We start from the raw sequence: 16,822 nt of genomic DNA on the forward strand, positions 1-16,822 counted from the left end.
TGGCTGAGGCAAGGTCACCGCTGCGTTTGGACAAAAGCAGCTGCTCTTTACAGAAACGCCCATCAATTATTCTCAGTATGTCAGTGTCAACATATCTGCCTTACAATGCGGCTGTCCAGTTCTTTACAGCCGTCTCACCCGTGCTATCGACTTACAGTGGGAGAGCCATCTTTGTGTTTGCCAGTTTCCACTGTATGACCCCCAAGCCTCAAACTGTACAAACATGCCCAAATGTCACGCAGGCATTCCAGTGCCATTAACACCAATAAAAACCCAACGAGGTACAACAATCCTGTCATCTAGATTTCTGCTCTTGTCTAATCTATGGAAGATCTACAAGCCAGCTTGTTGTTCCCAACGTAGTGATTTGCTCAAGGCCACAAGCATAATTTATAGGGAGAGGAAGCCAGACAGATCTTTCCAGGAATTATTCTTTATGGTTTTGGACTGATGAATATTTGCTAACACCTGTAAACACTTACGTGCAATGTACCCCAACCACTCAGCACACACACACTTGCCATTTAGTCTAGGGCTGCAACAACGAATCGATTAAATCGATAAAAATCGATTACTAAAAGCGTTGGCAACGAATTTCATAATCGATTCGTTGTGTCGCGCGACGCCGGAGACGTTTGATTATTAAAAAAAAAAAACTTTAGTTGAGCGGAGCGGAGTGAACACACTCGGTCTCTCTCGCGCACGGATGGTAGCAGAGTTTGGCGCCTCATAAATAAATAAAAAGTAAAAAAAAAAAAAAAAACGAGCGGAGGTAGAGGAAAGATACATGGCGGAGGCAGAGAAATCCGTGCGACCCAAGTCATCCGAGGTGTGGGAGCAGGGGCGGCGTTTGCGTATGGCAGAGTATGGCAGTTGCCATACTCTAGCCCAGTCAGGTGCTGTGAAAAATTATACAAACATGAGTCGCTTATAATTCGTTTTATTATTTTAAATCAGAGAGTTTTAAAAATAGTAAACCAATGATAAGCATTAAAATAACTTGTCAGTAAAACTGTAACGCCATTGGATCATCGAGCTCTCAGCGAGACCTCGTAACTTCACCCGCCTTCATTCAGATTGACGCGCGCACAGCCTGGAGAAGATGAGATCTCTGCTTTTTCGCAATGCAAGGGTGAATAAATAATTGGTGTTTGAATAGTACAGCGTTTTCTTTACTCAAACACTATGTCAGTAAAGGATAATGTTTTTGTGTGTTTGAAGAGTGGAGAAGAATTAGTTATTTGCCGTCTATATCGTTTTAAATATCCTGTGCATTATGTGCATAAGCGCTTAATTTGAGATTTTGGCCAAGTGTATTAAACAACAAGAAAAAACTAAGCGCCCATATAGCTACAATCAAAGTTATATAACCTGTAAAAGTTGATGAAAGCATAATGCACTTGCTGCTTCAGATAACAGTTACAGCCGTTCTAATGACAAACAAAACACTCCATCTCCGTCATTCTCAAAAACATTATTAACTCCATTTGAGCTTGATTTTCATATAATGTTAAGTGCAAGTGTCTGATACAATACCAACGCTAACGACGCAGTGTTGTTAAATTATTTAATTTTTGCACCCCCCCCCCCCCCAAAAAAAAGTCTATATATTTGGCAGATGTAAAGCATACACGTGTATGTTTTTTGTGTTAGTCCATTTTTATTTTATTTTATTATTATTATAACAGCTCAGGGAAGTTCAAGGAGCAACATGTTTGTGCACTTTCTAAAGATTTTAGTTCTGTTTTTGAATAAAGGGTTGGAAATGAATGCTTTTCTTTTTTTTCTTTTTTTTAATCCGATTCATCGATTAATCGAAAAAATAATCGACAGATTAATCGATTATTAAAATAATCGTTAGTTGCAGCCCTAATTTAGTCACATTCCTGTGATTCAAACCTCGAAGAGCATGAACAGCAGAAGCGGTCTAAACATGTTTATAACAGGCAGATGAACTAACAAACACAGTGCTTGCACTTTTAGTCTTCTATAATAGACTCAACTGAGGTAATGACAATTGTACAGTATTACAGAAGCATTCTGAGAGATTAAGCTATCTGTCCCAATTTGCTGTTCTTAAAGTAAGTTGAATTTGTGTCTGCAGAATTTTTACATATTATATACCGTAATAAAAAAAGTTTTCAATCAAGTATCTAAGGTTTAAAAAAATCAAATCATAAATGATAAGTCTGGTATCAGTACTTAATATAGGCCTACTGCAGGTATATTGAGGTTCAACAGTATAACAGAATCTCTACCATAAATTTCTACTGTCTACTGTCACACAGTATATACACTGTCATATCACTTATGCCATATGACAATGGCACCAAATCACTGTCTACACTGCAAACAATATTTTTACCAAAAAAGCTGTTTACACAACAATTGTGTGACAATTGTCATTGAGAGTGATCGATTTTGCTGCACTGGATTACCAACACTGAGCACTGCAAGTAAAGCACTTGACAAAATGCAGGTTTAAGAGAACAGGTTAGGGGAGCCTGTAGCTCCAAACCATTAGTATTTAAAAACAGTGGTTATCTGTTGAGAGGGAGTATTGATAACCTTCTGTATTAACATAAAACACAGAAGGGTTTAACAGATAGGGCCCTATGATTTCTGCGATGCGGAAAACGCGGACGGAATCGTGGAATCTAGTCATAAAAATGGAATTTACTGAATAACGCAGAATTGTCATGGAATTTGTCAAACTTTGAATGAATTAATCAAAAGTAGGTCATTACACTTGAACTGCGATATGAACTAGTATCTGTAAATATTAAGCCGCAAAATTATTATTTAAATATGAATCCTGCATGTCCTGTGTGTCTCTGTCTGACTGAATGGCAAACGCACGGTTTCGTTTACTACACACACTGAAGCGCATGAGACACTCGCAGTGATTTCAACATCTGTCGTCTCACTAAATGAGGACATAAATACATGAACAACATCTCCAGAATTGCTCTGAGAATCAATTCCTGAGCATTTTATCGTTTCATTTGAGTAAAACTAGTGTCATATCACATGATGCTCACAGAACCGTAAAGGTGTTCACGGCAACCCGTCAAAATAAAAGTCTGGTTTAACTTGAAGACATTGTGCCAGAAATATTACTATTGTTCAGTAGAATGTCCATACCCTACTACTACTACTAAAATGAAACAAACATTATTTTTTAGGGTATAATCAAATAACATTTCTTCATGTTTTATTTTTAATTGTAAATCCACTTTGTTTGCCAAAAATAGTTTGCTTAATATTCTATTATTAAAAGATAAATTAAATTAATGTTTTATGCCTTCATTTGATAACCAGAAAAATGTAAATACACAAAAAATTTCTGGGGGGGGGGGGGAATTAATTCATAAGGCTATTTTAAGAATAAGTTTGAATAAATTACACTGAACAAAATTATAAACGCAACGCTTTTGTTTTTGCCCCCATTTTTCATGAGCTGAACTCAAAGATGGTCCGAAAACCAGTCAGTATCTGGTGTAACCACCATTTGCCTCATGCAGTGCAACACATATCTCCTTCGCATAGAGTTGATCAGGTTGTTGATTGTGGCCTGTGGAATGTTGGTCCACTCCTCTTCAATGGCTGTGCGAAGTTGCTGGATATTGGCAGGAACTAGAACACGCTGTCGTATACGCCGATCCAGAGCATCCCAAACATACTCAATGGATGACATGTCCGGTGAGTATGCTGGCCATGCAAAAACTGGGATATTTTCATCTTCCAGGAATTGTGTACAGATCCTTGCAACATTGCAGCATTATCATGCAGCAACATGAGGTGATGGTCGTGGATGAATGGCACAACAATGGGCCTCAGGATCTCGTCACAGTATCTCTGTGCATTCAAAATTCCATCAATAAAATGCACCTGTGTTCGTTGTCCATAACATACACCTGCCCATACAATAACCCCACCGCCACCATGGGCCACTCGATCCACAATGTTGACATCAGCAAACCGCTCACCCACACGACGCCATCGAATGTGACCATTTGCCCACTCAAGTCAGTTTACGACGATGAACTGCAGTCAGGTCGAGACCCCGATGAGGACGACGAGCATGCAGATGAGCTTTCCTGAGACGGTTTCTGACAGTTTGTGCAGAAATTCTTTGGTTATGCAAACCGACTGTTGCAGCAGCTGTCCGGGTGACTGGTCTCAGACGATCTTGGCGGTGAAGATGCTGGATGTGGAGGTCCTGGGCTGGTGTGGTTACACGTGGTCTGCGGTTGTGAGGCCGGTTGGATGTACTGCCAAATTCTCTGAAACGCCTTTGGAGACGGCTTATGGTAGAGAAATGAACAATCAATTCACGGCGAACAGCTGTGGTGGACATTACTGGAGTTAGCATGCCAACTGCACGCTCAAAACCTGCGACATCTGTGGCATTGTGCTGTGTGATAAAACTGCACATTTTAGAGTGGCCTTTTATTGTGGCCAGCCTAAGGCACACCTGTGCAATAATCACGCTGTCTAATCAGCATTTTGATATGCCACACCTGTGAGGTGGATGGATCATCTCGGCAAAGGAGAAGTGCTCACTAACACAGATTTAGACAGATTTGTGAACAATATTTGAGAGAAATAGGCCTTTTGTGTACATAGAAAAAGTCTTAGAACTTTGAGTTCAGCTCATGAAAAATGGGGGCAAAAACAAAAGTGTTGCGTTTATAATTTTGTTCAGTGCAAGTATGCTTTCAAATAACTAGACATGCTAAAACACAGAATTTGATAAAACATGGTGAGTAAAAAATAAAATTTCATAGGGCCCTCAACATTTAATTTTTGCAACAAATTTAATAAACTGATGTGAAATGTTATAAGTTTCCTGATTTAATTAATTAGACATGCTTTTTGATTAATAAAATTGCATTTAACCATTCAAAAGGAGTCAAGAAAAATTAAAACAGAATTTTTAAATTTTAAACAATTAAAACCGAAAAAAAAAACCAACAACAAAAAAAAACCAGCATTTTGAAAAAAAATAAAACTGATTTCATAGGGCCCTAAACAGACCAGGTGCATAAAAGCAGATACACTAGGAGCACAAATCACTAACATAAAACACTTAAATGTTGCCAACAGGTTTAAAGTGACTTGCATCATTGCTGAAAACCACCTCCTGTAATAGAAGTTGCATAACTAGTATTTTTTTTTTTTTTTTAAATAAACAACCAAACAAGAAGAGCTGGTTAGGTGTGAGGTTTGTAATGTCTTTAATCAGCTAAGAGAACAAAACTGAACAAAGAAAAAAACACCTCAAGAGAGTCTTCAGTAATGTGCCAAGGAAATGTTCAGAATGATCAACTCAAAATATGTAAAAGATCAGTGCCCTGCAGTTTATACTGATCAGTCCTCAATTTGACTAGTGTAGTATTTCTTGGTATGATGTTAGTGAGCTGCTTACTGTGTGTCCTCAGACTGATGGCTGAAGGGAATCTAGGTCAGGGACTGGGGGTTACAGGGACATCAGCCCAATAGACTAGGGAAAATTCCAATGGTAAACATAAGTACATCAAACAAATATGTTGTGGCTAAGGTGTTCTGGGTGGTTTATTACTGGTAAGTCAAGAACCCACCGACCAAAATCAAATCGCTTAGAAAAGTGAAAGTAAAACTAGTGCAACTCACTACATCATTCATGTATGGAGAACAAAAGGTGTGAGGTTTGCAATGACTTCCAGTTAAGTGTGTAAACAAAAGCAATATTAATAGTGATGCTTGCCTTAGTAAGCAACACTCATAAGAACTCAATATTAGACATGGATCCCTAGTCAATCACCAAAACCGTAAGGCAGAAACTCTCTACGACCTGCCCAGAGAAAACAGGAAATGAAGGCAGAAGAGACAGGAAGTGCCCGCAGGATGTTGTGTCAATACTTTACGCACAGCAGATGAAAGGACAGTATGGGGGAGGGGGGTTAAAAAAAAAAAGAGTGAGGGGATTGGTTTCATCAACCGCAATGAAGGAAGTCATCCACGGAGCACTTGAGGGTTTTTCTCAGAGAGAATGTAGAATGTTAGTGTATCAGACTCATTTATCCAAGCTTCTCAAAACACAGAGGCAGTGTGAATGCAGGCCACGCTTCACCTCTTCAAAACACAAGGGCAGCAGCACCAGTGGGAGACGCGGTAATAAAACCCAGGCAAAACAGACGCAGACACAATTCAGGCACCACCAGATCTGATATATACGGTGAAATCACAATAGTGAATAATTCATAAGAACGCTGCGTGACAGAAAATGAAATACTACAAAAACATTCCTCCCTCCAGGAATATGAGTAATGCTCCATGGCTTGGTCGTATGAAGGCCAAAAAACATCACTGGTCCGATCCGTTAGACAGCAGTGAATCTCTTCTCTCTGCCTACAGGAAGCAGACACGTTCTAAATGAGAGTGTGTGCACATGTTAGCCAGAGACCAATTGCGTGTGCAAGTATACCAGCGCACATGCCTGCCAGCGTTAGCAAGGCGTGGGCAGCAGTGGAGCAGCAAATATTATTGTCTCTTATCAGCCAACCCACTCCCTTCACCCTTATCCACAACATTCTCCCTCCTCAGCTCCCGTCCACCGTCTGCTATAGCCCGCGTGCCCAAAGTTCTCAAACCATGCAGTGCGTATCCCAAAAAAGCACCTCATAAGCTATTCAGTCTCTGTAATATCCTCTGGAAATGCATTGTTATTTGCACACTAAAATGCATCACCACTAGCGAAGGCTCTTTAGAGCAGTGGCACTGCATTCTATTTCCATGCCAAGTTCTGCCTCTAATACATAATGCAGCAAAGATGTCTGCGGCCTGAGAAAGCGCAGCGAGGCAATGAGCAAACGCAGAAGATGGAGGCAGGAAGACTGTGAGATGGAGAGAAAGAACGGAGGAAGTATCCTGACTGAGTGCTCTTGGGTCTTGTGGGTTGCTCCTGCACTAGAGCTAAGTGGCACAGACGATCTCTGCAGTCTCCCTGAATGCATAACGCACCGAGAGCCCATGAGAGAGATGCAGAGAGGGAGATGTAAAAATATCAGCTAGATAAAATATGTATTTCAAATGGAATCTTCCAGAAAATGGAGGACAGGAAACACCCCCGGTGACACAGTGAAGATGGCTTCGGCTTTGATACACAGTCACGCGCAATATATTGGTGGTCTGTATGACCCCAACAACAATCTTGATCAGGCCTTAACTTTTTACTTGCCCTGCCAGGAACATGATAACTGTTAGCTATTTTTAGCCACGTTTTTGTGTCAACAATTTTACAACAAACTGTACTATGAGACCTTATTTTTTCCTCAATTCAAACAGAATATATTTTTTTCTATACCGCATTTTAAAATTAAAGCAGCAGTTGTGGATAGTTAAAATGAAATCATTCAAATATAAATTTTATATTTAAATTTTCAATTAATGCAGATTAAAAACTAAGTTTGGTGGTTTTAAAAACAACCGCAACAGTAGAGGTCGACCGATAGTGGATTTCACCGATACCGATAGTTAGGTTGGACCACACTGGCCGATACAGATCAATCAACCGATAGTTTTCAAAATGGATACTGAAAGAAAGCTAGTGCTTTACTATTTAAAAGAAAAAAAGCAGTAACAGTACTGAACCATACTTTGTAAATGAATGAAAATATTAATATTATTTACTATATTGATCATTAAAGTTATTTCATAGTTTGCTAATGTTAAAAGAAGAAACTTTAAAAATGTAGCCTATTAGTAGCTAATAGTGAATGTTGAAATGAACACTCTAACAAGGAACGATACTTCGACAGTTTTCATTAATGCTACGAATGGACTCTTACTGTTAAGTATGACCATTTAATTTCAACAGTCATGCTTAAAGATGGTCATCTTTAAACATCTACACAAGGCCATAGCATTAAAATTACATACATATGGATATTGTATGTGTACTCACACACTTTATTTGCTTCTATTTTTTAACACTTGATAATTACCTAATCACACAAGTCACACACCGGGCAAAAGCGCAGCGCTGCGTCTAGGAGAACTCGGAGGTAACACACACACACCAGACGTTTTGCGTTCAAATCAGGTGGCTGTCTAAAACAATTTATTTAATCCCCAAACGGACATAAATTTGCTTCAAGAATGAACAATGTGGCATAAATGAGTTTGAAGTTCGGCGTTTAAAAAAACAGAGCAAGTGGAAAGAGAGAGCGCGATCTATTACAGCTCTCTATATGAAGCATACAGACTTTATTAGAGCCACAGAAAGACAAATATTTTGCTGAAAAATGTACAATACATAATTTATAGCCTAGAGTGAAGTCATTATGTACATTCACAATGATTTGGGACAAATATAATGTAATTTAATAGAAAACTATGTGAATGGCCTCTCTGTTCCGTGGCAGGCTTTTCTGTCGGCTGTATTTAAATGCGAGTCTGGAGTTTCCCGTCACGTGTCAAAATAAACACGTGCTGTCAGTGATTTTCACCTCTAGAGGCCGCTCTCGTACTGTATAATGTCAGCGGACCCTTCTCAGCCACTCCAGCAATGGTTGCAAACCGGAAAACTATCGGCATGGATTTTTGCATATAACCGATAGTTGCGGCAATCAACTAATCGGTGCCGATGAATCGGCAAAACCGATGAATCGGTTGACCTCTACACAACAGTATAGATTTATAAATCACATCAGTTATCAGTCAAAACAATTTATCAGTATTACCTGAAATTTTTAATAGTAGCACATCCAACTTTGTTATCAACTTTGCTGTACTCATGCTATTCTTAGGTTTACTTTCTTTGGGGAACCAACTCCAACTTACTGCAGCCTAATAAACAACACTCTCCATCTGCACCATCAGCTAGGGCGAGGCGATACATCGGATTAGAGATTGCGATATCTTTGCTGATGATATAAAATTATGGAATAATGTGTATATCACAATACTGGCTAAAGTTTATCTTAAAGACAGTAAGCTAGTTTGACTCGTCTTAAGATCAAGAAAGCTGATAGACATGCTGCATTCAAATGTCCCTGTGCATATATGTGAACGCTCTACGAAGAGCGTCAAAGGTTTCTATTTACAACACATTTAACTGCATTGAGCGGTTTTATTTAGTCAGTGGCACATGCACGGATTTACATGATGAAAATAAGATATTCATTGTGCAGTGTACACAATTTCAACACTATAATGGTTTTTATACAGGAGCACTCTTTACCCGATTTTTGTTTATAACGCACACAATTTGAATAAGCTTTATTTTTCATGCTGTTAGCTACACACTGCAAAATTCATAGATTAACAACCATAATTAAATGTGGGATTGAATCCCAAAATGTTCATTTTGTTTTCATTTAGTAAAAAGCCATCTCTATGTATAGATTTTTTAACTAGTGTTGATTTTGCAACTGGTATGTACTTCGTAACAACAGCTGTTCTATCCAGATCGTGTTTTATTTCATGACCCCACACCTTTTCAAATTTGAGAACAAATGGAAAAATATTAATGTATCGATTATCGTCAAAATTTTGGAAAATATCAAGAGATACATTCTTTAGCTATATCGCCCAGCCCTAACATCTTCCTTTCCATTTCATTCACGCCAGGACTGAATTAATAATGGATTTCGTAGTGACTGCTAATGCTTAATAATTAAAAATCTCCCATTGCAGTAAAACGTCCAACTTTCAGCAGCAGCCGAAAGGGTGTTTGTGTGAGCTCATTGCAGTAATGGAACAAAGATCTAACAAGTCCTGTACTGGAAACCTTCCAACTGGGGGAGGAGACCATGGAGAGAGCAGCTCAACTACATCAAAAAGTCCCAGTAAGGGTGCATGAGGTGGAGTACAGCCAAGAGCTGGACAGATGCCATTAGGAACAGACAATGATGCAGCATAAAAACATGCAACAAAATCCAAGCTATCTTCACAGACACTGTAGCTGAAATTGCATGGCTTGAAGGTGAGGATTTGAATCTCTAAATTCTAAAACATCTGAAGGAACATTCAATGGATGTGTTATTAATAGATAAAACAAATGGAAAAGCAGTACTACACAAGTGTTTAGAGCAAAATAAGGGTTGGAATTGGACAGAGAAAGAGAGACCAACACAGAGACAGGCCAATCAAAGAATGGACGTGACCACACCCCCTATTAGCATTACAATGAGCACTTCAGGCATTGTCTGATGAGAGAGAAAATGGGCAAAATTTCACGCCTTACAGCCACGTCTCAAAAGAGAGGGGGGTTCTGCCAATGGCTTGCTAAAAGGTTACAGAGAGGCTGTGCTTCGACTGCAAAAACATGCAGAAATTACAGCCATAAAACAAACCACACAACTCAAAATACATTCAAACCACTGTCCGTCTACACAAGCTAAAAAACACAACAACAATATGGAAAAACTACGTTAACTCCCACAATCAGTTAGGATCAAATAAAATACTTGAACAAAAATGATAATGATCCAGGCTGAACTACATCAAAAGATCCCTATAAATAAAACAGAGTATGATATCTCACCCTTCTCAGCATGTCATATCCAACAAATTTCCAATTACAGGACTAATAGTTTCCAATTACAGGACTAATAGTGTGCGATCATCCGGCACACATTACTGAAGAAAAACAACAACAGTAGCCCACACACAAACTCTCACACACTTCCTGTTACCCACAGTTCTGTGCTACATGCTGGCCCTGCCCCCTTACCCGAGTCAGAATCTTTCTGATCTCCATTGGCTCCGACGGTGAAGGGCAGCTTCCTCTTAGAAGCTTTCTCTTTCATCTCTTTGACGCCATCGCTGTGATCCAATTTAGGAGTCTTGTTTGACGAGCCTTTGTCTTTATCCTAAGGGAACATGGGAAATAGTGTAAGTTTAGTAGGAAACAGCATATAACAGCACCTCAAATGATTTAGCTCAGAGTAAGAGCTGATAACAGTGCTTTGGGACAAATATTGCCGTCACAAAGAAATGCAAAATATACAACTACATAAGCTTCATACATTATGCACATTATCTTTAGTGGATATATACGGCTATGGACCCTTTCCCTTCCAACAATGGGATTTTTGCATTAAACATACAATATGAGTTTATATACTTCCATATACTTATATAATGGGAAATACACGTTGTTGATAGGGCTGTGTATCACCAGCAAAGTCACGATACGATACATATCACGATACAGATGCCACGATACGATACAGGACTGCACTGAATTTCACCTCAGCAGAATTTAGTAAAACAGCTGTTTATTAAACACCGCATACTATAGGGTCATTTCTAACTATAGGCAGAGCAGGCAGTTGACCTCTGCATTACGAAGGGCCTCCATAACTGTACCACAGTACAATATAGATAATGGCATGTGTTTCATGTTTATATTGGGCACTCCCCACCAGGTACAAAATTCTTATTGTTTGCATCTGTTTTTATGCCCATAAATAATAATGTACTCATTCTAATATATAAAAAAAAAACAAAATCATCTTTACATTACTGGTAGGTTATCATTGCACAAATGATGCACACTCTCCAAGTAAAAAAAAAATACTATACGTTCTATACTAATGCGCTTTCTTCACTGTATCTAACGCACACACACGCTCAGTCATTCAAACAGATCAAGCTGTGGCCACACACAGATATTCAGGAACAAAACTTTTTAGCGCTGCCCCGCAATTTTATCAACTAAATAGCTTAATTGCTCAAGAGCTACATTATCTTTCTCAACAAGGAGCTAGTAACATCATTGTTTCTAAAGGAATTAAAGCCACAGCTTCACTGTTAATAGAGAAACGCGGCAAAACGGTGGTAATTCATACATGCATAAACAGCCTCTCTCTCATATACGAACACTTGATAAATTACACTTTTCTGATAATAATAGAGTATTGAAGTGGAGATCGCTAAACAAGCTAGCAAGTAGGGCTGCACGATGTATCGCATGCGATATTTAATGCGCATCTTGTCTGTAAAGCCGGTCCTGTAATCAGCTGTAATTTCCATCACGTGTGGTTTCACATGGAGCAGCATTTACTACACAGAGCCGCTGTTCACTGACAAGCTGCGCAAATTCACATTGATAATGAATGTGGATTTGCGCAGCTTGTCAGTGAACAACCATATTTTACAATTTGAATATATAGATAATTGTATATTTATGGACATAATATTCTTTGTGGCACATTTAATTAACATCTAAAACAAGCAAAATATACAACTACATAAGCTTCATACATTATGCACATTATCTTTAGTGGATATATACGGCTATGGACCCTTTCCTTCCAACAATGGGATTTTGCATTAAACATACAATATGAGTTTATATACTTCCATATACTTATATAATGGGAAATACACGTTGTTGATAGGGCTGTGTATCACCAGCAAAGTCACGATACGATACATATCACGATACAGATGCCACGATACGATACAGGACTGCACTGAATTTCACCTCAGCAGAATTTAGTAAAACAGCTGTTTATTAAACACTGCATACTATAGGGTCATTTCTAACTATAGGCAGAGCAGGCAGTTGACCTCTGCATTACGAAGGGCCTCCATAACTGTACCACAGTACAATATAGATAATGGCATATGTTTCATGTTTACATTGGGCACTCCCACCAGGTACAAAATTCTTATTGTTTGCATCTTGTTTTTATGCCCATAAATAATAATGTACTCATTCTAATATATAAAAAAAACAAAATCATCTTTACATTGCTGGTAGGTTATCATTGCACAAATGATGCACACTCTAAGTAAAAAAAATACTATCGTTCTATACTAATGCGCTTTCTTCACTGTATCTAACGCACACACGCTCAGTCATTCAAACAGATCAAGCTGTGGCCACACACAGATATTCAGGAACAAAACTTTTTAGCGCTGCCCCGCAATTTTATCAACTAAATAGCTTAATTGCTCAAGAGCTACATTATCTTTCTCAACAAGGAGCTAGTAACATCATTGTTTCTAAAGGAATTAAAGCCACAGCTTCACTGTTAATAGAGAAACGCGGCAAAACGGTGGTAATTCATACATGCATAAACAGCCTCTCTCTCATATACGAACACTTGATAAATTACACTTTTCTGATAATAATAGAGTATTGAAGTGGAGATCGCTAAACAAGCTAGCAAGTAGGGCTGCACGATGTATCGCATGCGATATTTAATGCGCATCTTGTCTGTAAAGCCGGTCCTGTAATCAGCTGTAATTTCCATCACGTGTGTGGTTTCACATGGAGCAGCATTTACTACACAGAGCCGCTGTTCACTGACAAGCTGCGCAAATTCACATTGATAATGAATGTGGATTTGCGCAGCTTGTCAGTGAACAACCATATTTTACAATTTGAATATATAGATAATTGTATATTTATGGACATAATATTCTTTGTGGCACATTTAATTAACATCTAAAACAAGAAAAAATACACAATTTAAGCGCTGGAAAAAGGCAACATTACACATGTCCATGAAAAATTTCCAGAAGTTACTTTAAGCAAGACATTAGACATTCTATGTAAATACATGTGAGAGAAGACAACTTCACATCAACAACTGGAACCCATCAAAACCCCCACCTCAAGAAGCCACTTCAAAACTGCACATACCCAGTCCAGCCAAAAGCTCATCATTAAAAACATTCAATATTCAGACCTCAAATACAGCCCATTTTGCAAAAAAATTCTTCCAGACTACAAACACACACACACACACCAGCCTACGTAACGAATACAGGATATTTCCATACTGCCTGTGCTTTCTTATTATTACTGTACAACTAGGCCTAAATGGAATCTTCTCCCACATTTTCCATGCTGATTGTGGGGCAACATCTACAGAAAAATGTATTAAATGGTTGAGAGTACCTGAAATTTGTAACTAAAGGTATTATGAAATAAAGAACAAACGTCCCTGCACTGGAAGAGAAATTAAAATTAATCAGATCTCTTTAAAATTAAAAATAAAAAAAACATTCATGGTTGTACAAATAATATAACTCCATGAATGTACATAAGCAATGGGCTGACTGTAGGGAGAGGAAGTAGGACTGAAGCAGCTGGGGCTGTGTCTGCTACTGGCAGTGCTAATGAAGGCTAATTAAAGAGCTCTTAGTGCAGTGATAAAGCTCAAGCTGAATGCAGCATAGAGCCGTTTCTACTGCGAGAGCCTCTCCGTCCAGCCCACATCCCCCTCTGTCATGAGACTATGATGTCATCCAAGTGCAAACACACACGCACACACACACAAAGACAATATCTGCCCCCAAGAACTGAGCTCAAAGAGATATGAAAACAGTGTGAGAGAGAGAGAGATAGATGAGAGCAGGCTTTCTTACAGCACGTAGAGAAACCGAAGCTAAATCAAGTAAAAACCCTTTCACTGCCTTTCTTTAAAACCATCTGTGTGAGCAGCCCTGTTTACTTGCTGGTCTCCTAGCAATTCTTTCACTCTTCCTCGTCCGCTCACGCGCTTGCTCCCTCCCCCTCGCAGAGTCTGATGCAATACTACACAGAATGATGTTCATACACACACCATCTGGGCCATAAACTCTTCACTAACTCTGGCTGCTCCTGCACCAAAACACTGACCCTCAGATTCAAAAACACTTATGGCATCAAATGCCTCTTAATTTATACATTGTTTTTATACAATCCCAGACTAAATTTCTACAGTGTTTCCATGCTTAACACAGTAGAATACGATCTACAGCTGTATATTGAGTGCTGTTTTGATGTTGATTTTGTTGTTTTGCCTGCATTTACAAATCCTGGGATGGACGCCAGTGAATCTCATTAATCAGCATGTTAAAAACCCTCAAGACAGTTACATCTCTTAACTAAGGATTGCCGTATTCTCACAGTTTTGAGATACTGGGGTCTAAGGTGGTGTGTTTATATTACAGTTTATATTAGCGTTATGAAATATCAAAATCAGACACAGTCACCCCAAAAGCAAGAGTACACAGCACACAAGACAGGAAAAACAGCATGGCCTAGACAAATAACATCAGAATTTCTGAACTAAGTCAAATTGCAAACAGTAAAAAGTCTGCACTGTCCAATAAACAACATTAGGGGACACAATCCATGTCACAAGAAACTTATTCACAAATCAAATACACACTACCAGTCAAATGTCAAACTTGATGATGAAGAAACTTATAGTTGCAAAAGATTTCTATTTCTGTTATATAAAAAAAAAAAATTCTACTCACTTGTTTTTAACAATAATATTATTATTATTATTAATAATAATGTTTTTAAGCAGCAAATCAGAATAGTAGAATGATTTCTGAAGGATGTGACTGGAGTAATGACGCTAAAAATTCAGCTTTGAAATAACAGGAATAAATTACATTTTAAAATAAATTCAAACATAGTAAAGTTATTTTAAATAGTAAAATCTTTTTTTAAATTTTTATATCTGTTAGTGATGACATTACCCAGTTAGGTGCTATAGAGAGCAATGGGTTTTAAGCACCTTGACCATCTTAAGAAAAATGGTTACAAAAATGGTTTATGAAAACACAACAAATAGACATCACAGTCATGTGTACTATTTGTGTATTATGATTAGTTAGGATCATATATTGACTGTGACTCTTACTAAAATGTTGAGACTGTATAAAAACAAAAAAATACGCCCACTCATGGTCTGAATGCTGAAATAAGCACAACAATGCAGTGCAATAGTTTATGTAGCTCTTAAGAAAAGATTTAGGATAAAAACTATCCAATGGGTTGTTACTTAACTGCTTGGAAAGGTTATAGGCAGTTGTACTAACAGAGTGTGTGTGCATTTGATATAAAAACTATTTTCCTCACCTTCTTCCCACCCTGCTTTTCCACCATGTCGGTGTTGGATGGGAAGTCCTCCAGCTGGGGGGTTTTAGAACCCCCACCCTTGGGCATCGTTCAGCTATTGCCACGCCAAACCTCATTCACGCTTCCATCGCATCGTCATCGACCGTCTGTGAGACAGGGAGAGGGAAGGACACATTAGCACTTTACTGTCAATCTCCTTTATGACATTATTACTCAACTGCCCATTCTCAAAGCACCTTTAAAGCAACAGATCTTCAAAAACAAATAGCATTTATGTAACTGATCTCATTTTCTGAAAGAAATGACATCTGTTAATTTTCTATATACAACCAGTCAACCTGTTAGATGGATGCAAGAACTGAATAGTAAAAACAGTCATCAGAAAATCTATCAAACTAGAGCTGTCACAGTTATTACAAAATCAACTGATCATGTTTATTTGATATAACAGTGACCAGAGTACATTTCAAATTACAACCATATTGGCATCTGGTTGCATTTTATTTTTATTTCTCATGTGTGTAATAAACATTTCCGGCATTTACAAATTACCATATAAAACAAATGACATGCTATGATACAGAGGTGATGACAGCATTCGGTTTGGAATGAAGCCACGTTAAATAGCCATTGCCAACTTCACACAGAAACACAAGGGTCTTCATGTGAAAGACATAATAGGGATTTCAACAGAAAAATCACACATGAAAGTAAACAAATTATGGCACAAATATTACTACTTACTAATGCTTTTCAGTTACGTAATATTCTCTAACAAAAAGCATGAATAAAAGAGGACTTTAATATAAGATGTAAATACTTTTTTTTTTTGGATTAATACTTGAAATGAAATCCCACTTTTTAATAAAACATTAAGTTTATAATAAAAATTACCAGGTACACTGTAGGCTTGCTGCGATAGACGGTGATACCGTGTGGAGAGCGAGTCGAGCTGACTGA

The 16,822-nt window shown here is 38.2% G+C and overlaps 1 protein-coding gene across 1 annotated transcript in view; it reads right to left on the reverse strand.

Moving 5' to 3' along the window:
* Positions 1-16,822, reverse strand: part of ankrd11 (ankyrin repeat domain 11) — a 168,381-nt gene that overhangs the window by 18,211 nt on the left and 133,348 nt on the right. Inside the window, exons 3-4 of the mRNA XM_058780743.1 lie at positions 15,863-16,008; positions 10,721-10,859 (exon numbers count right to left, since the gene is read on the reverse strand). Of these exons, the coding sequence (XP_058636726.1) occupies positions 10,721-10,859; positions 15,863-15,949 (226 nt within the window). The 5' untranslated portion in view covers positions 15,950-16,008. The remainder of the gene's footprint in view (positions 1-10,720; positions 10,860-15,862; positions 16,009-16,822) is intronic.

Source organism: Onychostoma macrolepis, chromosome 07 (genome assembly GCF_012432095.1).
Source record: "Onychostoma macrolepis isolate SWU-2019 chromosome 07, ASM1243209v1, whole genome shotgun sequence".
Classification (NCBI taxonomy): Eukaryota; Metazoa; Chordata; class Actinopteri; order Cypriniformes; family Cyprinidae; genus Onychostoma; species Onychostoma macrolepis.